General features: G+C 40.2%; 1 protein-coding gene and 1 long non-coding RNA gene across 2 annotated transcripts in view; one reads left to right on the top strand and one right to left on the bottom strand.

Moving 5' to 3' along the window:
- The window catches only part of si:ch211-195b13.1 (STKc_SGK domain-containing protein), a 15423-nt gene extending 11483 nt beyond the window's left edge, over nucleotides 1-3940 (bottom strand). Inside the window, exon 1 of the mRNA XM_031295791.2 lies at nucleotides 3661-3940. Coding sequence (XP_031151651.1) covers nucleotides 3661-3688 — 28 coding nt within the window. The 5' untranslated portion in view covers nucleotides 3689-3940. The remainder of the gene's footprint in view (nucleotides 1-3660) is intronic.
- LOC118493068 overlaps nucleotides 1-19350 on the top strand; it is a 24526-nt gene extending 5176 nt beyond the window's left edge. The window contains exons 2-4 of the long non-coding RNA XR_004895018.1: nucleotides 7161-7296; nucleotides 18452-18823; nucleotides 19197-19350. This is a non-coding gene — a long non-coding RNA (uncharacterized LOC118493068). The remainder of the gene's footprint in view (nucleotides 1-7160; nucleotides 7297-18451; nucleotides 18824-19196) is intronic.

Genomic DNA, 19350 nt, shown 5'->3' with positions numbered 1-19350 from the left:
GTAGTACCACTTGTGCCACATAGGCTCTTTCTGGGACTGCAGGTTGGTGCATGAGTTGCATCAAAAATAAATTTTACATGATACACGATTTCCCCAAAAATAAGCAACTACCATATTTATTTGGATTATTAAAAGGAGGTGCAACTTAGGAAACCGGTTAAAAATCTTTGTTATTGTACATTGTACCCAGATGGTTAGACAAGTCTTTTAAGCATTCTTCAGAACAGTTGTAAGGGTTGTTAAACAAGCTTCTGGTAAAGATGGCAGGTATTTATTTGTCAGAAAATCAGATGCTTAACTTTGGGAATGAATGTAATACATGAGAAGCGAGACTTCTTCTACCTGCCTTGCCTCAAGTAGTGTGTAGGAGGCAGAAGAAGGTGGATCATTGAGCTATACAGGCAAACGGGTCCTCTGACCAACTGTAGGGCTGGCAGGAAAGCTGTTGGCTAATGAGGATGGAGGATCTCTACAATGTGGGTCTTGTTGACTTGCTGGCTCTGAGGAGCGATCACAGCTTGGTGTGTTTCACACCCACACAGTCTTGCCAACATCATTAGCCTCTGTTCTCACTGGAGAACAGGTCTCTGCTAAAATTGCATTACTCTCCAGTTCCTGTTTTACTCATACTCATACAGAGAACCGCAGGGATGCAGACCGGAGGTGGCATTCTGCTCCGACAGTGCACTGTAGCCTCAAGGCCCAGCGAGTGGGAGCAGATTTTGGTTCAAAAAAAAGAGTTTGATTTGCGCTTTCGTCTATGTTTCCCTCCTGAATTCCCAGGCAGGAGATGAGATGTGTTTTTTTTATTTCCTCCATTCTCCACGGGGGATTAAATGGCTGCCCATACGCCTGCTTCATCAGATAAAATAGAGGAAAGAAACGTTTGCTCTCTTATGTGATGACTCAGACACACACACACTGCTGCCAAACTAAACAATTGAAGCATTACTTTCATTTGCTGCCAAGAAAGTGCGATGATCCTGCCTATTTCGAACTGCAAAGCCTATATTAATTATAGTAATGTTATTACTGCTATAATTACTGTCATGATGCTGAGCTTTGTCCTGATGCAGTCCGCTCTTCAGTCTAACATATTTCTGCTCTGCTAGACGTTACTCTGGTGTATGTGACTCTATACAGCAGGTTTCCTGTGCATTACTGAAACAGTTCAGTAAAAAGGAAGTAGATTAAAAAAAATACAGAGAAGCCATTATCATTCAGACTCTCATTCACTAACTCCCATGTAGGCCACACATCATGAATCAGTGGACAGTGGTGACCTCCGTTATTTTATGTCGTTCCAGTTTCTCTGTTCATGGCCTTCATTGTGATAATTCGAAAGCAACAAGTGGCTTGACACGTGGAAAACAAATTTAGACTCTTCTTTGCAGTGAGCCTGCTTGTTAAACATCAATATTACCCTCTCTATAGATGCACACAGTCAAGCCTTAATCAAGCGAACACACTTGCACAAGTTATTAATTTATTCCAGTTTGTCGCCACTGCAAATCCAGCGTAAACCTCATGAGGTCAGTTATTGCTATGAGATATTCATCTGAAAAGCCTCTGCTGAGAATCAATTGAGTGTGGCAGCTGGAAACCAAACCAATTAATGAAGTGTGTGTGAAGTGGTTTAGATCAGGGATGGGCAACTGGCGACCCTCTTTATCACAAATTGTTGCCCATCCCTGGTTTAGATGAGCTTGATGGTGTTTTAAGCCCCCAACGTTTCCTTCCAGGCAGTGCTGCAACTGTTGACTTCAAGGCACCTAACCCTAACCTTAACCCTAACCATAACCATAACCATAACTCTAACCAAAACCATTGCATAATCCTAGTGCCTTCCAAGGCAGTGCTGCCTGGAAGGAGACGTTGGGGGCTTAAAACACCGAGTGGCATTGTGTTATGGATTTGAACTGGGGGCCAATTTGTGGCCTTGCATGCCCATAATCTTGTCAACAATGGCTAAAACAAGTTGTAGATGGTCAAAAATGAGGCGCGGTTGTCTCACTTCAAATCAATCCAGGAACTGATTTCATTGTGGATATTTTCAGAGCCATGTCCAAACAGCTAGCAAGTTTTTCCAATTTGAAAATGAGTGATGAAAGCTCAGCGAGTGGAGCATTTATTCAGTCAGGTGCAGGAAAATGTAAAGAGCAGTTTTCAGTAATCTGAAACAGTCGGTTAAAGTCTGATCCAATCACGTGCAAAGTAATTTTAGGTCTGCGTCCACTTTCACGATGCCCTGAATCCAAAGAAATGCCTACTGAGCTTTTCCAGACCACAATGAGTGAAGTAAAGTTGATTGGCTGCTTTGTGAGGCTACAAAATGGCCAAAATATGAGCATCTGTCCATGGCTAACACCCTGAAACATCAACAGAAATACAAAGGAGAAATCCAGGTCTGGTGACAGTCTGAAAGGAATAGTTTGTCATTTTGAGAAATACTCTTATTTGCTTTCGGGAGTTAGATTATGTCATGTACTGTAAATTTAAAGCTGCAGCCAGTAGCTTTTTTATTTTTTTTAAGATGTCTTTATTTAAAAGAGACAACGCACATTGATCAACATGAGCACAAAGTCCTACATGTAAATGTGCCAGATTTAGCCATGCGGGCACATTTTCATCTGCAGTCCCTTTATGCTAAGTTTGTAGCTTAGCATAAAAATTGAAAATGTACAGAATATCTACAAAACTCAAAGCGTAAAAGCAAGAAATTGTGGTTTTACGGGGGTTTATGTGCTGGACCATTTCCTGGCCGGGCACAGTAACTTCCTGGAGTCATCACAGTAAGGTTACCATGCATCCAAGGCCAATGAAACAAAGAAGATATAAACTGTTATTTAGTGAGCAGAGGTGCTGGTAAGCCTATTTTATTACCTTTGGATAGAGTGGGGCTAGCTATTCCCCTCTGTTTTCAGGCTAAATGCTAAGCTAAGCTAACCACCTGCTAGCTCTAGCTCCATATTTACCGTACAGACATGAGCAGAGATTACATTTTTTCATCTAACTCTGCAAGAAAGCAAATAAACACCTTTCCCAAAATGTAGAGCTGTTGCTTAGAAGCCAATAAATAAGGGCAATTTCCATTCTTAGCCCTGCCTTTCCATCTGTATCTGTGGGAACAAAACTGTTTTTTTAGGCTTACACTGAATGTCAAAATCATCCGATCCTTTCAGCCCTGATTATAATGTCAAGACCCGCGCAGCAGCTTTTATCCTCTCAGGTGACAAATGAGATGAGAAACAGGGGTGCTGCAGGGAGGAGGTCTGCGTTTTGTCATTACAAAATTAACTAGACAATGCAAAAACAGACCGAGGAGTGCTGGATAATGCCTTTTGAATTTGGCTTGTCGATGTTGATGCAGCTAAAAAGCATTCTAAGCAGTGGCAGTGACATCGAAGCAAGCAGAGAGAATGACGAAAAGGAGGAGAGGGCTGAATAGTTAATAAACAGAGACACAAGAGTCACAAGATTGAATAGGCAAAAACATTGACACTATTTAGAGCTGTTGAATCTCGACAAGAATGTTAACCCACAAATGAGGAAAAGTTGCACATCTCAAGGTGCATCTTCCTTTGCTGTGCTGCTGAGAGGCTGCACATTTATTCCCCAGACAGTCTCATAACACAGACAGTGAATTATAGGAGCGCCTACCTATGAAGGATTTCTTGCCGCTCTTCATGTCCTCCTTAGTGTTTGACTATATTTGCTATCGGGCACAGAGTCGCTGATGAATGAAGGTCTGTCTGCTGCAGAGCGTCCAGGTGATTGAGTGCGTTTGAGAGATGTGGTCCTCCTGTGAATGTGCCTCCCTCTCCTTCTCCGTCCTTTTTTGTTTATGTCTCTCTCACTGCAGCTCTGGTCGGAAAAGTCTTTTCGATTAACAAAATGCAAATAACTTTCCTGCTGCACTTCCCTCTTTCCTCTGCTGTTTCTTCCTCTTATCGCCCTGCCTGCGCTGCGTCCAAATAGCTGAAACCAAAGATCTGTGACGCACCTGCTTCGCCTCCTCTATACACACCTCCCATCCCATCACCCCCACCCTCATCTGTTCTTTATCTACCTGGAGAGCCTCGAACAAAACAAAAGAAGGTGTCTGGTTACGGCTCCCGTGAGCGTGGGAGTCCCACCGGAGGGGAAACCAGTCTCCATGACACGGGAACCACCTGAGGAGTACAGGGAACCGACAGGGTGTTTAAATCTGCTTTTAATTGCTCACCGCTGCACAAGACATGTGTTTGCCACTCATCAGACTCCCTCACTTACTGTCTCTGAGGAGTTTAGGGGATAAAATCATGTGGTTAGTCACACTGTCAGCCCTTTTGCTTCGTTAGCTGTCTGCCTCTGGCTGTAAGCCATCAGATACAATGAGTTCTATATGATGAAGAGCGAGGTCTGTGAGGGGTTGACAAACAGGAGCGACAGCAACAGCATTGATGATTTAGGACGTTTGTCACAGTGAGGTGCTGCGTTGAATTATGATTTTGCTTTGGAAGCTGGACAAGTGAACTACAATCATACTGTATTTACATGATATACTTATAACAGGATGTGATAAGTTTGCAACCTGAAAAGCACTGCAGCCTCAAGAAAAAAACAAAACAGTATCATATCAAAAAATTGGTATTTGCTCCATCACTGTTGCTCTTTATCATTAGGTGTTTGTGTTATTGTGTCTACCCTCTGTGTGCTGATAAGCTAAGAAAAAAGGGAATTAAATGATCAGCAAATACAGTATTAGATGTCTTTGCACTGATTCAGCTGTTCTCTGTTAGGAATAGTTTTTGATTTATGTGCAGCAGCACAGAAGGTTACATACATAAAATGCAATGCAGCAGTACATACAGATGGGTGCAGTTAAAAGAAAAATGTATCTTTTGTAAGATGTAAGCCTCCAGAACAGCTTCAATCCTTCTTGGCATAGACTCACTCTACAAGTCTCTGAAAGTCTACAGGAATTGGAAAGACTTGCAAATAAGAATATATGCAGTAAAAAGCAGCCCTGAATCTGATCATCTGAATGTTCTATCCTGATTCTGACATGAAGTTCTCACAGATAATGATTTCTGTGCGAACACATCTCTGCATTGCTGATGAAAGAAGTCTCTCCACCTAACATGCATATGAAACGACATTTTACCGCCTGTTCATTTTGCCTTTATTAATACTGAATGAAAAGCTTCTGACGCCCAGATCCCTGCCCTGCTGCTGAACTCCAACTTCACAGCAAACAAACTGCTCCTTCTTCCGCCGACTAACGAGCATTATTTAAATTTGAAAACCATGAAAGGTCAAATAGAGTTTATGAATGCACTAATTCAAATGGACTGTAAAGCTTTCACTGAGTCATCTTATATCCGCAGCCCTGTGTTGAAATGAAGCAACTTCGCCAACAAACATATTTTGTCAGCCGGCTCAGCACCCTGAACAACTGACAGTTCACAGGGAAAGTGAAAACAAATACAGATTGATATCATGTAACGTGAGAAAAGACTGCAGGGATGTTTTCTTTTAAATAGAAATACTTTATTTTACAATGAGGCCGAAGCACAGGAATAATATGTGACACCACTGTGACTGGACAGATTTGCATGTAATTTAAATTAGGGCAGAGTGCGAGCAGGGGAGGTGTAAGACCGATATGAGTTAGTGTGAGATGGAGTGACGCAGAAACAGGCCGATATGTTGATTCAGACATGTGGTTATTTGTCACTGCCGATCTTTGGCTTCATTGTTGAAGAGTTTAGTTTTTTACTGGACTTTTTGATATTAATGAACGTCCGTTACATTCAAGCCGTTGCCAAATGAGTAGCTAGAAAGCTAATTAAGACTACCAGCTCCACACAACTCTCTCTGTATTTCTCAGTGTGGCTGTGTGTTCAGAAGATTGTGTCGTCCGGTGACTTTCCCGCACAGAAGCTCGCGATCACGGAAGGCTTGTGTTTATGTGGCTGCACCGACAGAATTGTTGTCATTACTTAGAATTCCTCATGGGGGCAACAGAAACTACGCACTATAGCGTTATGTATTGTCTCTCTTCTCGTAATGTCATGGAGAAGTACCACACTACCCACAATCCAAAGCGTAACACGACGGCTCTGATTGGTGGAGCTTGCTGTTACCACGGAAATGCTTACAGCACCCGCAAACTGCTAAAGCGAGCTGCTACCATCAAAGTCTATGATCGTTTCTGTACACAGTCTTGTACCTTTACCTTCTTTGCCATTTTCAAAATGTTCTTTTGCGCCAAATCAAATGTTTTATGGTCACGATTCATCTCGTAGCTGGTTGGCTTGGTTCCAGTTTTAAAACTCTTTATATAAGCATTTAATGAAACGTTAATGGAGATATTGTAAATAGTAAAAGAACCGGAAAAAAAGATGTTCAAAAAGTGGGCGGGAACTGTTGAGCTCTATAGGCAAGATTTAAGCTAAATATGCATGAGAAATGTATACAAGTACTGGTCATTGTGGAATAATGATCACAAATAGTAGATTCAATTATTGGTTTTGGGAAATACACTTATTGACTTCTTGCTGAGCGTTAGATCTCTCTCATTTTGGTCTCTTAGATATGAAGGTGAAGCCAGGAGACTGTTAGCTTAGCATAAAGACTGGAAACAGGGAAACAGCTCGCCTGGCTCAGTCCAAAGACGGCTAAATCTGTCTACCTGCTGCCAAAATGTTGAACTAAGACTTAAAGATTTGATGTTTTAGGTTATTTATCAAGCAAAAATAACAAACATTCACTGGTTCCAGGTTCCAAAATATTAGTATTTCCTACAAGCAATTTGAAAACGTTTCCTTAAAGACAAAATTGTGATGTGCATATTTCAGAATTAAATATATATCATTGAATCATTGAATCATTGAAACTAAACCATTTATCAATTACTCCAAAAAAAATCAACACATTAAAATAGAGAGTAAAAAATAATTGTTGGTTGCAGCCCTAATGACACAAATCAAATAAAATGACTAAGACCCTGATATGGAAGGCAAACCCAAATTAAATGTGGCAGTAAATACCTTTCATCTTGTTTAAAATTGTACTTCAGTTTCTGTTTGCAACCGAAGCCAATACCACAATGTGTTTTCATTAAAACACAACTCTCCCTCTAAAAGCAGATGGTCTAAAAATGCTGTCTCTTACAGATCTGCACCTGTGCTGTGTTTATCCACCACTTTCCTGCTTCAGCACTATTCAGCCAATTGAACTCTGCGGATGGGAAGGACCAATAGCCGGTGAGCAGGGAGACGAGAGATTGAGATCACTCCATCTGTACAGTAGGTCAGTCTGCGAACAGCCCCGGCTCACCTGTTGCTATCTTTAACCAGATTAGGGGTGTGTGTGTGTGTGTGTGTGTGTGTGTGTGTGTGTGTGTGTGTGTGTGTGTGTGTGTGCGTGTGCGCGTGCGCGCGTGCGCACAGCTGTTTCACTGTAAATGTCAACAATGCTGGTTCCCATTAAAATCAAATCTAATACAAGAACTGTCTTTCTGTAGAGATGTAGAAAAAGAGTCTCTGTTTGAGGGTCACCCACTAGGTGAGGGTAGATTTAAAAAGATGCTCTCTGGAGATGGAAGAGCTTATCATTCACTGCCATATAAATAGAAACAAGCTGAGCCACGTTAGTCGACTTAAGAACCGTGAGATCCTAAATGTGAAATGTTGAGTCATACTTGCCGTGGACAGAGGTGCAGCATGTCCCCAGCTCTGGAAGAAGGTTTATAATAAGCAAAGACAAAATCTCCCATTAATATTAAGTGAAGGGAACCGTTGGGAACATTTGCAAATAAGCTGCTGTTTATGCAAGTAAGTTCAGGAAACAAGAAATGGCCCAAATAATTTAAAGCAAACTGAATGTTTTTAACCAAAAGAAATAATGAGCAGTAGATTTACCAGCACACATTAAATGCAGTATGTTTCCTCACGCCTCTTTCAGCCATCAACGCTGCTTCACACACAAACAGACCGTCACAGCCGCTTGAGAGCTACTCACTAAAAGGAGTCGGACAAGATTCGCAAATCTCTCGATAACTTCACAGCTCTGAGTCAACCATTTATCTTTAGGGTACAAAGACATGCGTTTGTAAAAGCACAGTGAGGTCAGAGTTATAGTTCAGAAACTGACCCACTTTGGACCCCACAAATAAGTGACACTCAATCTTCTGAAAGACGAGAGGAAGGGAAGATTAGGCCGACTGTTATACCACACTATTAAAAGTGTGATGGCTCCATTTCTATCAGAAATGAGGACACTGCGCTTTGCTTGGATTATAGTAGGGCATCTGGCCAGTCTTTTAATATATTAAAATAGCCCGCTCATTCACACTCACTTGCATGTAATTCTCAGAAGTCCCCTGCTTTTTTTTTTACATGTCAGGAAAGCCACACATTACATCACACTAAAAGGTCAGATCATTAATGTCACCACTTTCTCTTACCCTGGTTTATAATGTTTCTGCTAGAAATGTCATAATCTGCCAATTCCTTGATGATAGCTTATTGTATAAGTGTTTTAAGTCGTGTTTATGTGCGTGTCTGTGCAATCATGCATCTATAACTCAGTGTGTGTGCACATGTGCAGACCAGTGAGCAGGATGATCATGGCTATCATAAATGCTTTGTGCTGGGAAAGTTACACAATACATCTCGTGGTCTTACCTAACTTTTGCATTACTGGGGAGGATTACAGGGGTGCGGTGGGATACTGGGAATGATGTGAATGTGAGTGTGGGTCACATACCGCAGATATTTAATCAGTAAATAAAGGCTGTTCACAGAATCTGAAGGATTACTTAATTTCCTCCATGTATAGGGAATGGCAGTTAAACTACATGCTAAAGAATGGTTGCTATGTTATACTACAGCCATTCTAGTTAGGCACAGCGGTGCTTTGAGCTAAATGCTACCATCGGCATGCTAGCATGCTCTCAATGACGACACTAATATGCAGATGTTTAGGAGGTATAATTACTAATGTTCACAGAGGCTTCTGGGAGCAAATACTGATATTGTGTGAAATTGTTAGTAGTAACCATTTAAGTCTTTATCAAGCAGAAATGCTAAAGCCTTTAATTTGATGGATGTACAGTACGCTCCCAACCTACGGGAAGTAGAAACGATGCGGCGACGCTGCCAGGAAGTCAATGTTGGTCCTTGGAATGTTTGTTTCTCAGCTTGAGATGAACGTCAAACAAAGACATTGAAACAGAAGTGTCATTGTGCAGAGCATTTTAATCCAGATGTACTGTTACATGTCCACTGGGCATTAGGTAACATCACTGACGCTAGGCTTCAGAGAGCTGGCGAGAGTTTAGAGGAGGACGATTACATCAGCCTGCAGCAGTGAGTTTAATATTAATGAGCCTGTCTGCCATGACAGAGTTAGGGAGAACAGCTCTGAAGAGGAGATACAATGAACAGGTGCTGGCCTGAAGCAGCAAGTGGTAGAATAGTAAGAATCCCTGCACATTTCCTGAAAAACATGTTGTGTGTGTGTGTGTGTGTGTGTGTGTGTGTGTGTGTGTGTGTGTGTAGGTAGGTACGTGTGTGCACTGTGACGTCCAATGATACAGAGTTAGAGGAAGTAATGAAGTCGGGGCAAGGCCAACTTTATTTTCAATTTTCACTCATTTCACTGGGAATGTTGGGGTTTGAAGTTTAGTGTCATGATCCGAGGTTTCAAAACCAAACGTTTTGGAATATTTAACTGTATTAAACTTAATTCAGCAGTGTTTGTTTATTTTAACTACAGTAGAGCTGAAACAGTTAGTCTGTTAACAGAGAGGGCAAAAATACTCACTTCCCGTACTCAAGTAGAAGTACAGATACTTCTGTTAAAAAATACTCTGATATAAGTAGAAGTACTGATTTAACTTTTTTACTCAAGTAAAAGCAACAGAGTACAGGCTTGGAAATTTACTTAAAGTATAAAAGTAAAAGTAGCCTTCCGAATGACATTTATGCAAAGCTACCTGGACCACCAAATGTTACTAGAGTGCAAGCTGAGAAACTTCAGTGGACATGGAAAAAAGGCTCTTTATATGCCATTGCCTACATTCTAAATGGATGTCTGCCAATAGGCCTAAAACATCACATAAATGATTGTTGTGACAGAGACTGGGACTCCAGGTTAATAAGATTCTGACTTGATGCCTACTATCTCAAACATCTCTCTCAGGTAAGGCCATGGATGATTGGGAATGTCTTGCTGCTTGTCTGCCGAATCACTGGGATCTCCATATTCTTCGTTCATCATGTTGCCGTCCATACTACTATGTGCTAACGTTACCGCCATCAAGCCGCAATGATTTGCCACGAATGAATGCCGCCGAATCTGTCGAGTCGTCTTGTAGTGGTGCGTCAAGTGCAACGTATATTCCCATCCAATTAGATTGAATTTGGTATTGATGACGCAAAAAATAACGGTAACTCCACTGAAATTATTTGAAACTAAAGTAACGAGCCAATTTTGTAAAATGTAAGGAGTAGAAAGTACCAATATTCATGTTAAAAATGTAAGGAGTAAAAGTAAAATGTTGGCACAAAAATAAATAGTAAAGTAAAAATATCTGAAAAATCTACTTGACTGCAGTAACGAAGTATTTGTACTTCCCATCTCTGTCTGTTAATAGATGTGTTGATTTTTCAAGCAAATATGCCAGATGTGCTTGTTCCAGCTTCTCCAATGTGAGGATTTGCTGTTTTTCTTGTGTTTAGACTGTTGATTAGACAAAACAAGACATTTGAAGACATCACCTAAGTGCTCTGTGATAATTTGTTTGTTGTTGTTTGCTAAACGTCATGTTTAGTCATCAATCTTCTCCTCTAACTCTGCACATAAGCAAATAATGTGCCTTTAGAGTAGCTCTGTTTATAAAATAATGTGTGGCTAAACCTTATCTGCGCTCTGATTAAAGCAGTCCAGCCTGCATGAACTGATCTGAAAGATTTGAGAGTACTTGACATTTTGAAAGGCTTACATAAACAAGTGCATAATCGTCTTTTCAAATGACGTTCGAGAGCAGCAACGATTTAAAAAATCTGGGTTTATGAATAAGTCAACTCTGTCATGTTTTTGAAAGTACATAATGAGAGTGTCTTTTTAATCAAGCAAAGACAGTGAATGAATGTGGAGCCCCACAAACTGACAACATATTAAAAATATATTATAAAATGTTATCAGACAGGTCAAAAAAACTGTATAACTATATAAGTGGATACATCAATAAATAATACTATAATTTATCTTAGTCCTAAAGCTTAAGCTAGCTAAGTGGTCCAACTCCGTAAATTTGACTTCCTGTCTGCAGCGGAAGTGAGAATGTTTTGAGTAGTGTGGTGGTTTGACATCTGCTGCTTGTGATCACTGTGAGCCTCCATAATCCAAGGAAACATGCTGGGTGAAAAAAAGCATAAGGACTCTGGGGAATAAGCTCCCCAGAGCTAGGTTAGTAGCAAGCATTTCTGGGACATGGATACACACAGATGGAAAGAACGAGGAGAGATAAGCTTAGTGTGTCAAAGGAAGTCCCCCGGCAGTCTAAAACTATAACAGCATAACTAAGAGCTGCAGAGAAGCAGAGATAGGGAGGCGGCGCGCCGTGACTGTGGCTACACCCTCCCCCGCTGATCTAGGCGAATGCTGCAACTCCTCACTCCCTAACTATAAGCTTTATCGAAGAGGAAAGTTTTAAGTTTACTCTTAAAAGTGGTGACGGTGTCTGCCCCCCGAACCTAGACTGGGAGCTGGTTCCACAGGAGAGGAGCCTGATAGCTGAAGGTTCTGGCTCCCATTCTACTTTTAGAGACTCTAGGAACCACAAGTAGCTCTGAATTCTGGATTCTCAGAAGAAGGATTTTAAATTCAATCCTGGATTTTACAGGAAGCCAATGCAGAGAAGCTAATACAGGAGAAATATGATCTCTTTTCTTGGTTCTTGTCAGAACACGTGCTGCAGCATTCTGGATTAGCTGGAGAGTCTTTAGGTTTTTAGTTGAGCATCCTGATAATAGGGAATTACAATAGTCCAGCCTGGAAGTAACGAATGCATGGACTAGTTTTTCAGCATCGTTTTGAGACAGGATGTTCCTAATTTTGGCAATGTAACGAAGATGAAAAATGGCTGTTCTTGAGGTTTGTTTTAAGTGGGCGTTAAAGGATATATCCTGATCAAAAATAACTCCTAGATTTCTGACAGTAGTGCTGGAGGCCAGGGCAATACCATCCAGAGTAATTGTATCTTCGGATAATAAGGTTCGGAGGTGTTTGGGGCCCAGCAGAATAACTTCACATTTTGTTTCAGTTTAACATCAGAAAATTGTAGGTCATCCAGGATTTTATATCTTTAATGCATACTTGAAGTTTAGCTAACTGACTGGTTTCGTCTGGCTTAATTGATGAGTATAATTGGGTGTCATCCGCATAACAGTGAAAGTTAATTGAGTGTTTCCTAATAATATTGCCTAGAGGAAGCATATATAAGGAGAATAGAATTGGTCCAAGCACTGAGCCTTGTGGAACGCCATGGCTAACTTTAGCGTACTTGGAGGATTTATTGTTAACATTAACAAATTGAGATCAGTCAGAGAAATAAGACTTAAACCAGCTTAGTGCGATTACTTTAATGCCAACTAAATGTTCCAATCTCTGTAACAGGATGGTATGGTCAATAGTGTCTAATGCAGAACTAAGATCTAATAAGACAAGTATGGCGACAAGTCCTTTGTCAGCAGCAATTAGAAGGTCGTTAGTAATTTTCACCAGTGCCGTCTCTGTGCTATGATGCATTCTAAATCCCGACTGACAGTCCTCGAATAAACTATTGCTATGTAGAAAATCACATAATTGATTAGCGACTACCTTCTCAAGGATCTTGGAGAGAAAGGGAAGGTTAGATATAGGTCTATAGTCATCAGAGAAATTAAACATCAAGCTGATGTGCTGCTGCAACACAGTAAGCTAGTTGTAAGCTAGTTAACGTTATCGTCGGAAAAAAAAGTCTTTTTAAACGGCAAAGAAAAACTAAAAGACAAAACCAGGAGGTAAATCTAGTATATGTACTGCATACTGCTGCTGAATAATTTCTTGTAATAGTAGCTAAATCATGTTTCTATCTTCATAACATCATCTAATCAATATGTCTTGGACTACAGAGTGTGTGTGTAAATAAAACTGACATAGTGCGACAACAATCCGTTCAGGTGAGGCACTCTTTCATTATTCACGAGGGGAAAACTGCTTAGCGGCCTGGATCTGACTGACACTGACCGGATCAATGACCTCCTCCTCTCCTGCTATCGTTTATCTTCTGAGCGCACGTGAAACCACACGACTCGTCTCATGTGGTGCTACAAAGAGAGCATGTGCATTCACATTACTGATCCACAGTGATGATGGGGTAGGTTGCGCATTCTTGCTGCTAACAAAGTGAAAAAGGCTGCAAAATGGGCCTTTTGTTTACCATCTATCATCATTTCAGTCCCATGACAGGATGTAAAGGCCTCCTGGGTAAAGTCATCCTGGATACATCACAAGAAATACACACTGCTCGTTTTAAAATGTGCGTCACAGGTCAAGAAGACACCCAAAGGGGGAAAAAAAAACTCAGTTATTCAGGAAATATTCAGGCAGTTGCAAGCAGTCATGACTTTTCAGGGAAATCAGTGATGTAAGTGTTGAAATAACAAGCAACTGCAGCTGCTTTATGTATTATCAACAAACATCAGGTAAACCAGCTGTGGTAGGCAAAACGGCTGCAGGAACAGAGCGTCACTCGCTCTGGATTCTCAGTAGCAGGAAGATTCATTTGAATATATATTTAAAACCTACAGTGTGATCTTGTTCGGGTACTGGCTGAACAGGAAAGGCTGCGAGAGTCTTGACATATATACACACATTTTTGTCTTGTACACGTTAAAGCTATAATTGGTAACTTTTAACGCATTAAAATGCCTAAAAATGACTAGACCTATGTTATATGTTTTGTTTTGTACGTACAATATCGCAAATGTTTCCAGCAATGTTTAAACCCAGAAAAATCGGTCATTTTAATCAAGGACACGGCCCGTTACATCTGGTATCATATCCCCTTTGCGTCAGCGTTGTGGTTGTTGACGCTAGTCTATATCCACAATATTCCACTTCTGGGATTGCTCCGTTGCCTCTGGAAATTCCGCCGGATGTCCTTCATTTGGCCGGATGTCCGTTACCTTACGCTTTGGAATTTTAAACTATGGTCGATTTATGAAGACTATGGTTAACTGTTCTCAGATCTCTGCAGGGTAAATCCAGACAGCTAGCTAGACTATCTGTCCAGTCTAAGTTTTCTGTTGCACGACTAAAACAACCTTTGAACGTACACATTCCACAAAAAAAGTTCTTTCCCGAGGCTATTTTGCAGCGGCAGTGTGGCTCCGCTCGGCGCTTAAGGCCGCCCAAGACGATTGTGATTGGTTTAAAGAAATGCCAATAAACCAGAGCACGTTTTTCTCCCATCCTGGAATGCTGTGTGGACTTGCCAGACCCTCCTCCACAGTGCTGTGGAGGAAGGTTTGGCAAAGCGAGACTAGCCAGAAGCTGTCACAAATAGTATTATCCAGTTTTAAGCCACATTTTTACGATACACTTTTTAGATCTTGTTCGTTTTTAACTATATATTATAACCGGATGAAGGGTTTTAGTTATTGGACGTCTGGATCCTAAGTTATCGCAGACACAAGCTGAGCAAAAGTTAGCGGCAGCTCAGCTCGCAGCCCGTCCACCGACGAGCCGAACAGTGTTGGAGAAATACTGAGTGTATTTACCGGTTTTAATCATACCAAAATGATTGTTTAAAGCTTTAGTGCATAACTTCTTGATATTAATGAATGTCCCTCACATTCAAATCGTAGCCAAATACGTTGCTACAAAGCTAATTAAGGCTATCAGCTCCACAAAACTCTCTGTATTTCTCAGTATGGCTATGTTCAGAAGATTGTGTCGTCCGATGACTTTCCTCTGCAGAAATTTGAGCTAATTGCCTCTTCTGAAGAGTCCATCATGTTTTTTTAATCCTCCGTGTCCTCCTTGGCTACTAGCAACTGTGTGGAGTGGTGCGTAATCATGGAAGGCTGTATCATGTGGACGCGCCAACAGTTTTGTTGTCATTACTTAGAATTCCTCATGGGGGCGGCAGAAACTACGCACTATAGCTTTAAGAGAATTTGCTTTATTGCTTGTTGCTGATTGAACCAAAGTGTCAAAGTAGTGTTTGCTGGCGATGACAGTTATACTGTAAACACTTAATGAAACTCCTACAAAGACAGGTCGTATTCAGTTAATCATTTGTGCGTGGATGGTTTGAGCTCTTTGTTGTGCTGTTAGTTGTCTCATGTTTCTTTAAAACCTGAATATCAAAGTCCTCTTTTGTAGCTGACGAAGGCTGTTTAATCCGAGGTCAACCAGAGGTTTTAAATCCTTCAACACAATGCATTTACATTACATTGTGTAGCTCTAGTATTTTAATTCTTCTTACATTTAGGAGTTAAACTGGCATTCAGTGAGCAAGTATGTTAACAAAAGGGATTGTTAAGCCAGAACAAAGAAGCTTTGTGAGAACAGAACTGGGATCATAATCACCAGAGGAATCTAACCAGTCGTGGAAGAAGTATTCAGCTTCTTTACTTAAGTTAAAGTAGGCCTACCGACACAACAATGGAAAAATACTCCATTACAATGACTTAATGTATAAGTAAAAGTACTTGTGACTGATATGTTATTATATATGACATCATTAGATTGTTAATACTGATGTATCGATGTATAAGGAACGGTCAAGGTATATTTTAACTAATTTATACACTGTTGGGTAGTTTAGTTCAGTGGTTCCCAACCTAGGCGTCGGTGCCCCTCCAAAGGTTCACAATAGAAATCTGAGGAGTCGTAAGATTAATAATAATAATTAATAATACATTTGTTTTCTATGGTTTGGGCTTTTCTCCAATCGTTGCTTTTTGTAAAATTATGGAAAATGTTACCTCTTTGAGTTTCAAACTGGACCTGAAAACAACTCATAGACATCTGAAATGTGACAAGACCCCAACTGGACAACTGGCATCTGGCCCCTTTAAAAAAGGGCATATATAACAAACAGGTGTGTGAACCATGGATTAATAATGCTGTAATGTGAAGCGTCTTTCCAGAACCCAGCTGTGGAGGGGAAAAGGAGCAAGGCTGATCACTTTTTTATATTTGTTGGCCATTCATGAAGGGCTGTAAAGTCGTGTGATAAATCTGTAAAATCTGCAATCAGCACTACTTGATTTCCTCAACATCCCTTGAGTTATGTTTCCAAATCATCAATCAGTTTAGTTTAATGCCTCCTGCACACTCCGCATTTACGATTAACTGCTGATTGGAGTCGGAAATGAGAACCCGCTGTCTCAGTGGAGGAAATGTGGCTGATGCTGAGCTCAGTAAAGTTTCAGCTACAGTCATAGAGATGCTTACATAACCCTGAGAAACTTGTTTTGTTAGAGAACTTACCATATGCACACACATAGGCTTTTTAATTTGCTGATGCTATGAACAGCTGTAGGAAAAAAAGAGATATTACTCATTGAATAATGTAAGAGTGTAACTTAACCATTAACTTGCCTTGATGAAGGAAAGCTAAAATAATTACTCATATGTTTTCTTAGAGAAGTGGAGACAAAATAATGCGACAATCCAAGTTGGAAATGATAACCTAATACTACAAATGTAAGTAGTTGTACAGCGAAACAGATTGATGATGCGTTCAATCATCTTAACCCATTAATCCGGACTTTGTCTGAGTCTCCTGATTACTTTATTTTCTTTAATTTGCCCCTCTCTCTTCTGTTAAGGTCACTCTTCGTCTGCCACAAAGACCACTGACGTCACTCGGCTTGATAACCGTTTTTTCTCTTAAACCACAAGACCAGCAGCAGCAGAGAAACGCAAATCCTTGTGAAAGACGAAAGCTCTTTAGCTTCTCTGAGTGGATGCATGGCTGCCTGCACACTCGACCTCAGTTATAAGTTGGCCCGAGGAGTCGCAGTCAATGAATGCGATGGCTTTTACTTCTGCATAACCTCCAGTGTTTTCCTGTTCTTCTTTGTGTCCTTTCATTCTGTTCCTTCCTTTCTGACTCTGCATGCAGAGGAAAGATCGTGATGCCCCACTCAGATGAAGGGTTGCATAAGAAGCAAGTTTTTTTTCTCTAAACCAAACTACGCTGGTCTGTAACTGGGTTAATGCTGCTGCAGTTTGACTGAGTACAATATCATACAGCTGATAAGAAGAGAGAGAGATGTCCTGATATATATACGTTATGTTCATTTGGCACTAAAGTTCTTTTATACAATGAGAAAATACTTTATTTCTGAAGTATTTAATTCACACAGGGGTATACAAAAATGGGCTTTACAATGTGGTTATTTCATACAGACATATTTATTTATTTGTTTATTGAATTACCATAAAACAAGCTATATCGTGATACATACTGTTATCGAGAATTAAGATGAACTATATCGGGATAGAAGATTTTGGCCATAGTCCCACTGTAGTTGAAAGACAGAAAATCATTTATTGAGTAAAATTGTCATTTTAAATTCCAACCTGTCAAACATAAAGATTTGCTGTTTTTGTGTGTTTTGTATGTTAATTGAATATCTTTGGGTTGCATTTGCAATCTCTTATTCTGTTAATTTTCCACGCAACCTGCACTTCTTCATACTGTATTAATCCTCGACATGGTGCATGGATCTACAGCAATTTCTTTCACTGTTTTTTGACATTTTATGGAAAGATTAATTGATAAAAAATTAAATAATAAAAAAAATAGTCAACACATAAATCAATAATGAAAAGAAGATTTAGTTGCATCCCTATACAATTAAATAATAATTATTCTCTTTTTGTCATATTTTTTGTTATCCTAAAGTGCACGATTTGTGCATGATTTAATAACGCTCACGAAGGTCAGTTGATCTGAGTGCCTGCTGCTGCTCTAATTGGACGTTAGCTCAAAGCACTGGTGTGGGTTGAGGCACATATTGACAGCATATAATTGACCCCCTGTGACGCAGGACAATGTGGGTTTCTTTCTCTGTGTGATATGAAGGTCAGTCAGAAAATGGAAAATAAGAGTAAGAAGCTAAATAGAAACAGCATCAGAATAGAGTAATTATATATTTGACATCTTGTTAAAAGTGTGATATTGTTATGGATGAAATCTTAAATACTGTGATTTGCTCTTTATAAAATCCAGCCTCAGTCGTCTCAGCGCATCACTCTCCCCGTCTTAATCCCACAGGCGGTCTTTAAATGGAGGTTTTTATCAGCAGATTACAGCGTAAGACTCTGCTGCATGATGCTGGATTTTGAGTTGATTTATTTCATTTTTCTGAACTCGTTTGTTTGTTTGTCTTTACAGACGTCATTAAACAGCAGATGGAAAACTGAAATAATAAATTCCAAAGCCGTCAAGGTCAGGTACAGATTATATTGCTCTCAGACTCTCCACCTGCAGACTTTATCTCATGCAGGTAGCAAAGATCAGACCAGATACTGGTCTAATGTTGCTTGCTTCACAAAGTGTCTGCGATCAGTCGCGCTGCTCTGATTGGACGATCCACTGCAGATCAGTTGCAGGAAGTTAAGATGGCATTTTTATTATTTATGTAGATTGTGTAATCCTGGCTCATATCACAAACTGTGCAAGTCTTATCATTCCTAAACATGCTTGGTGTTTTGCATATCTGTAATTATTCATGTTATAGTTATATAATAGTCGTGCAATATTCCGGTTTTGTTGTGAAATGTTTGTTAAAGCACTTGAATAAGGAATTAATATTGTTTAGTGTAAAACAGTCTAAAGGAAATGGTAAATTGTAGTGGGATTAAAACTCACTATTTACATTATTTGTTTAGCAGTAATTTAGTTTTACTTCAGACCGTCACAGGAAGTGCTTTTATTTTGAAGTAGCCTACACGGAAGTTGTCTGTTGTGTACTCTTGCTAGTTTTTCTTAGAGATGCACTTGAGATGCTAGAAAAAAGGTGTGTTCGCCAGGCCTAAGTTGTTATTTCTTGTTTGTAAAACTGCAGCATAGTGAACAATAAATGTTCACAGTAAACGACAAGCGTTTCCAGTCGTCATTCGAAGTCATTCCACTACAGGTTTTACTGGTTTTATCTGTTGTATCACTTTCCTTCAAATCCTTGTTTCCAGTCCTGGCTCCACAATGGTGGAACGAGCTCCCCACTCACATCATCAGAAACCCTACACATCTTCCGTTGAAAACTCAGCTGTTCATGTTGCATCTTTGCCCCT

This window comes from Sander lucioperca, chromosome 14 (genome assembly GCF_008315115.2).
Source record: "Sander lucioperca isolate FBNREF2018 chromosome 14, SLUC_FBN_1.2, whole genome shotgun sequence".
NCBI lineage: Eukaryota > Metazoa > Chordata > Actinopteri > Perciformes > Percidae > Sander > Sander lucioperca.
The sequence above is the reverse complement of the archived record's forward strand: the minus strand, read 5'-3'. Positions and strand labels throughout refer to the sequence as shown.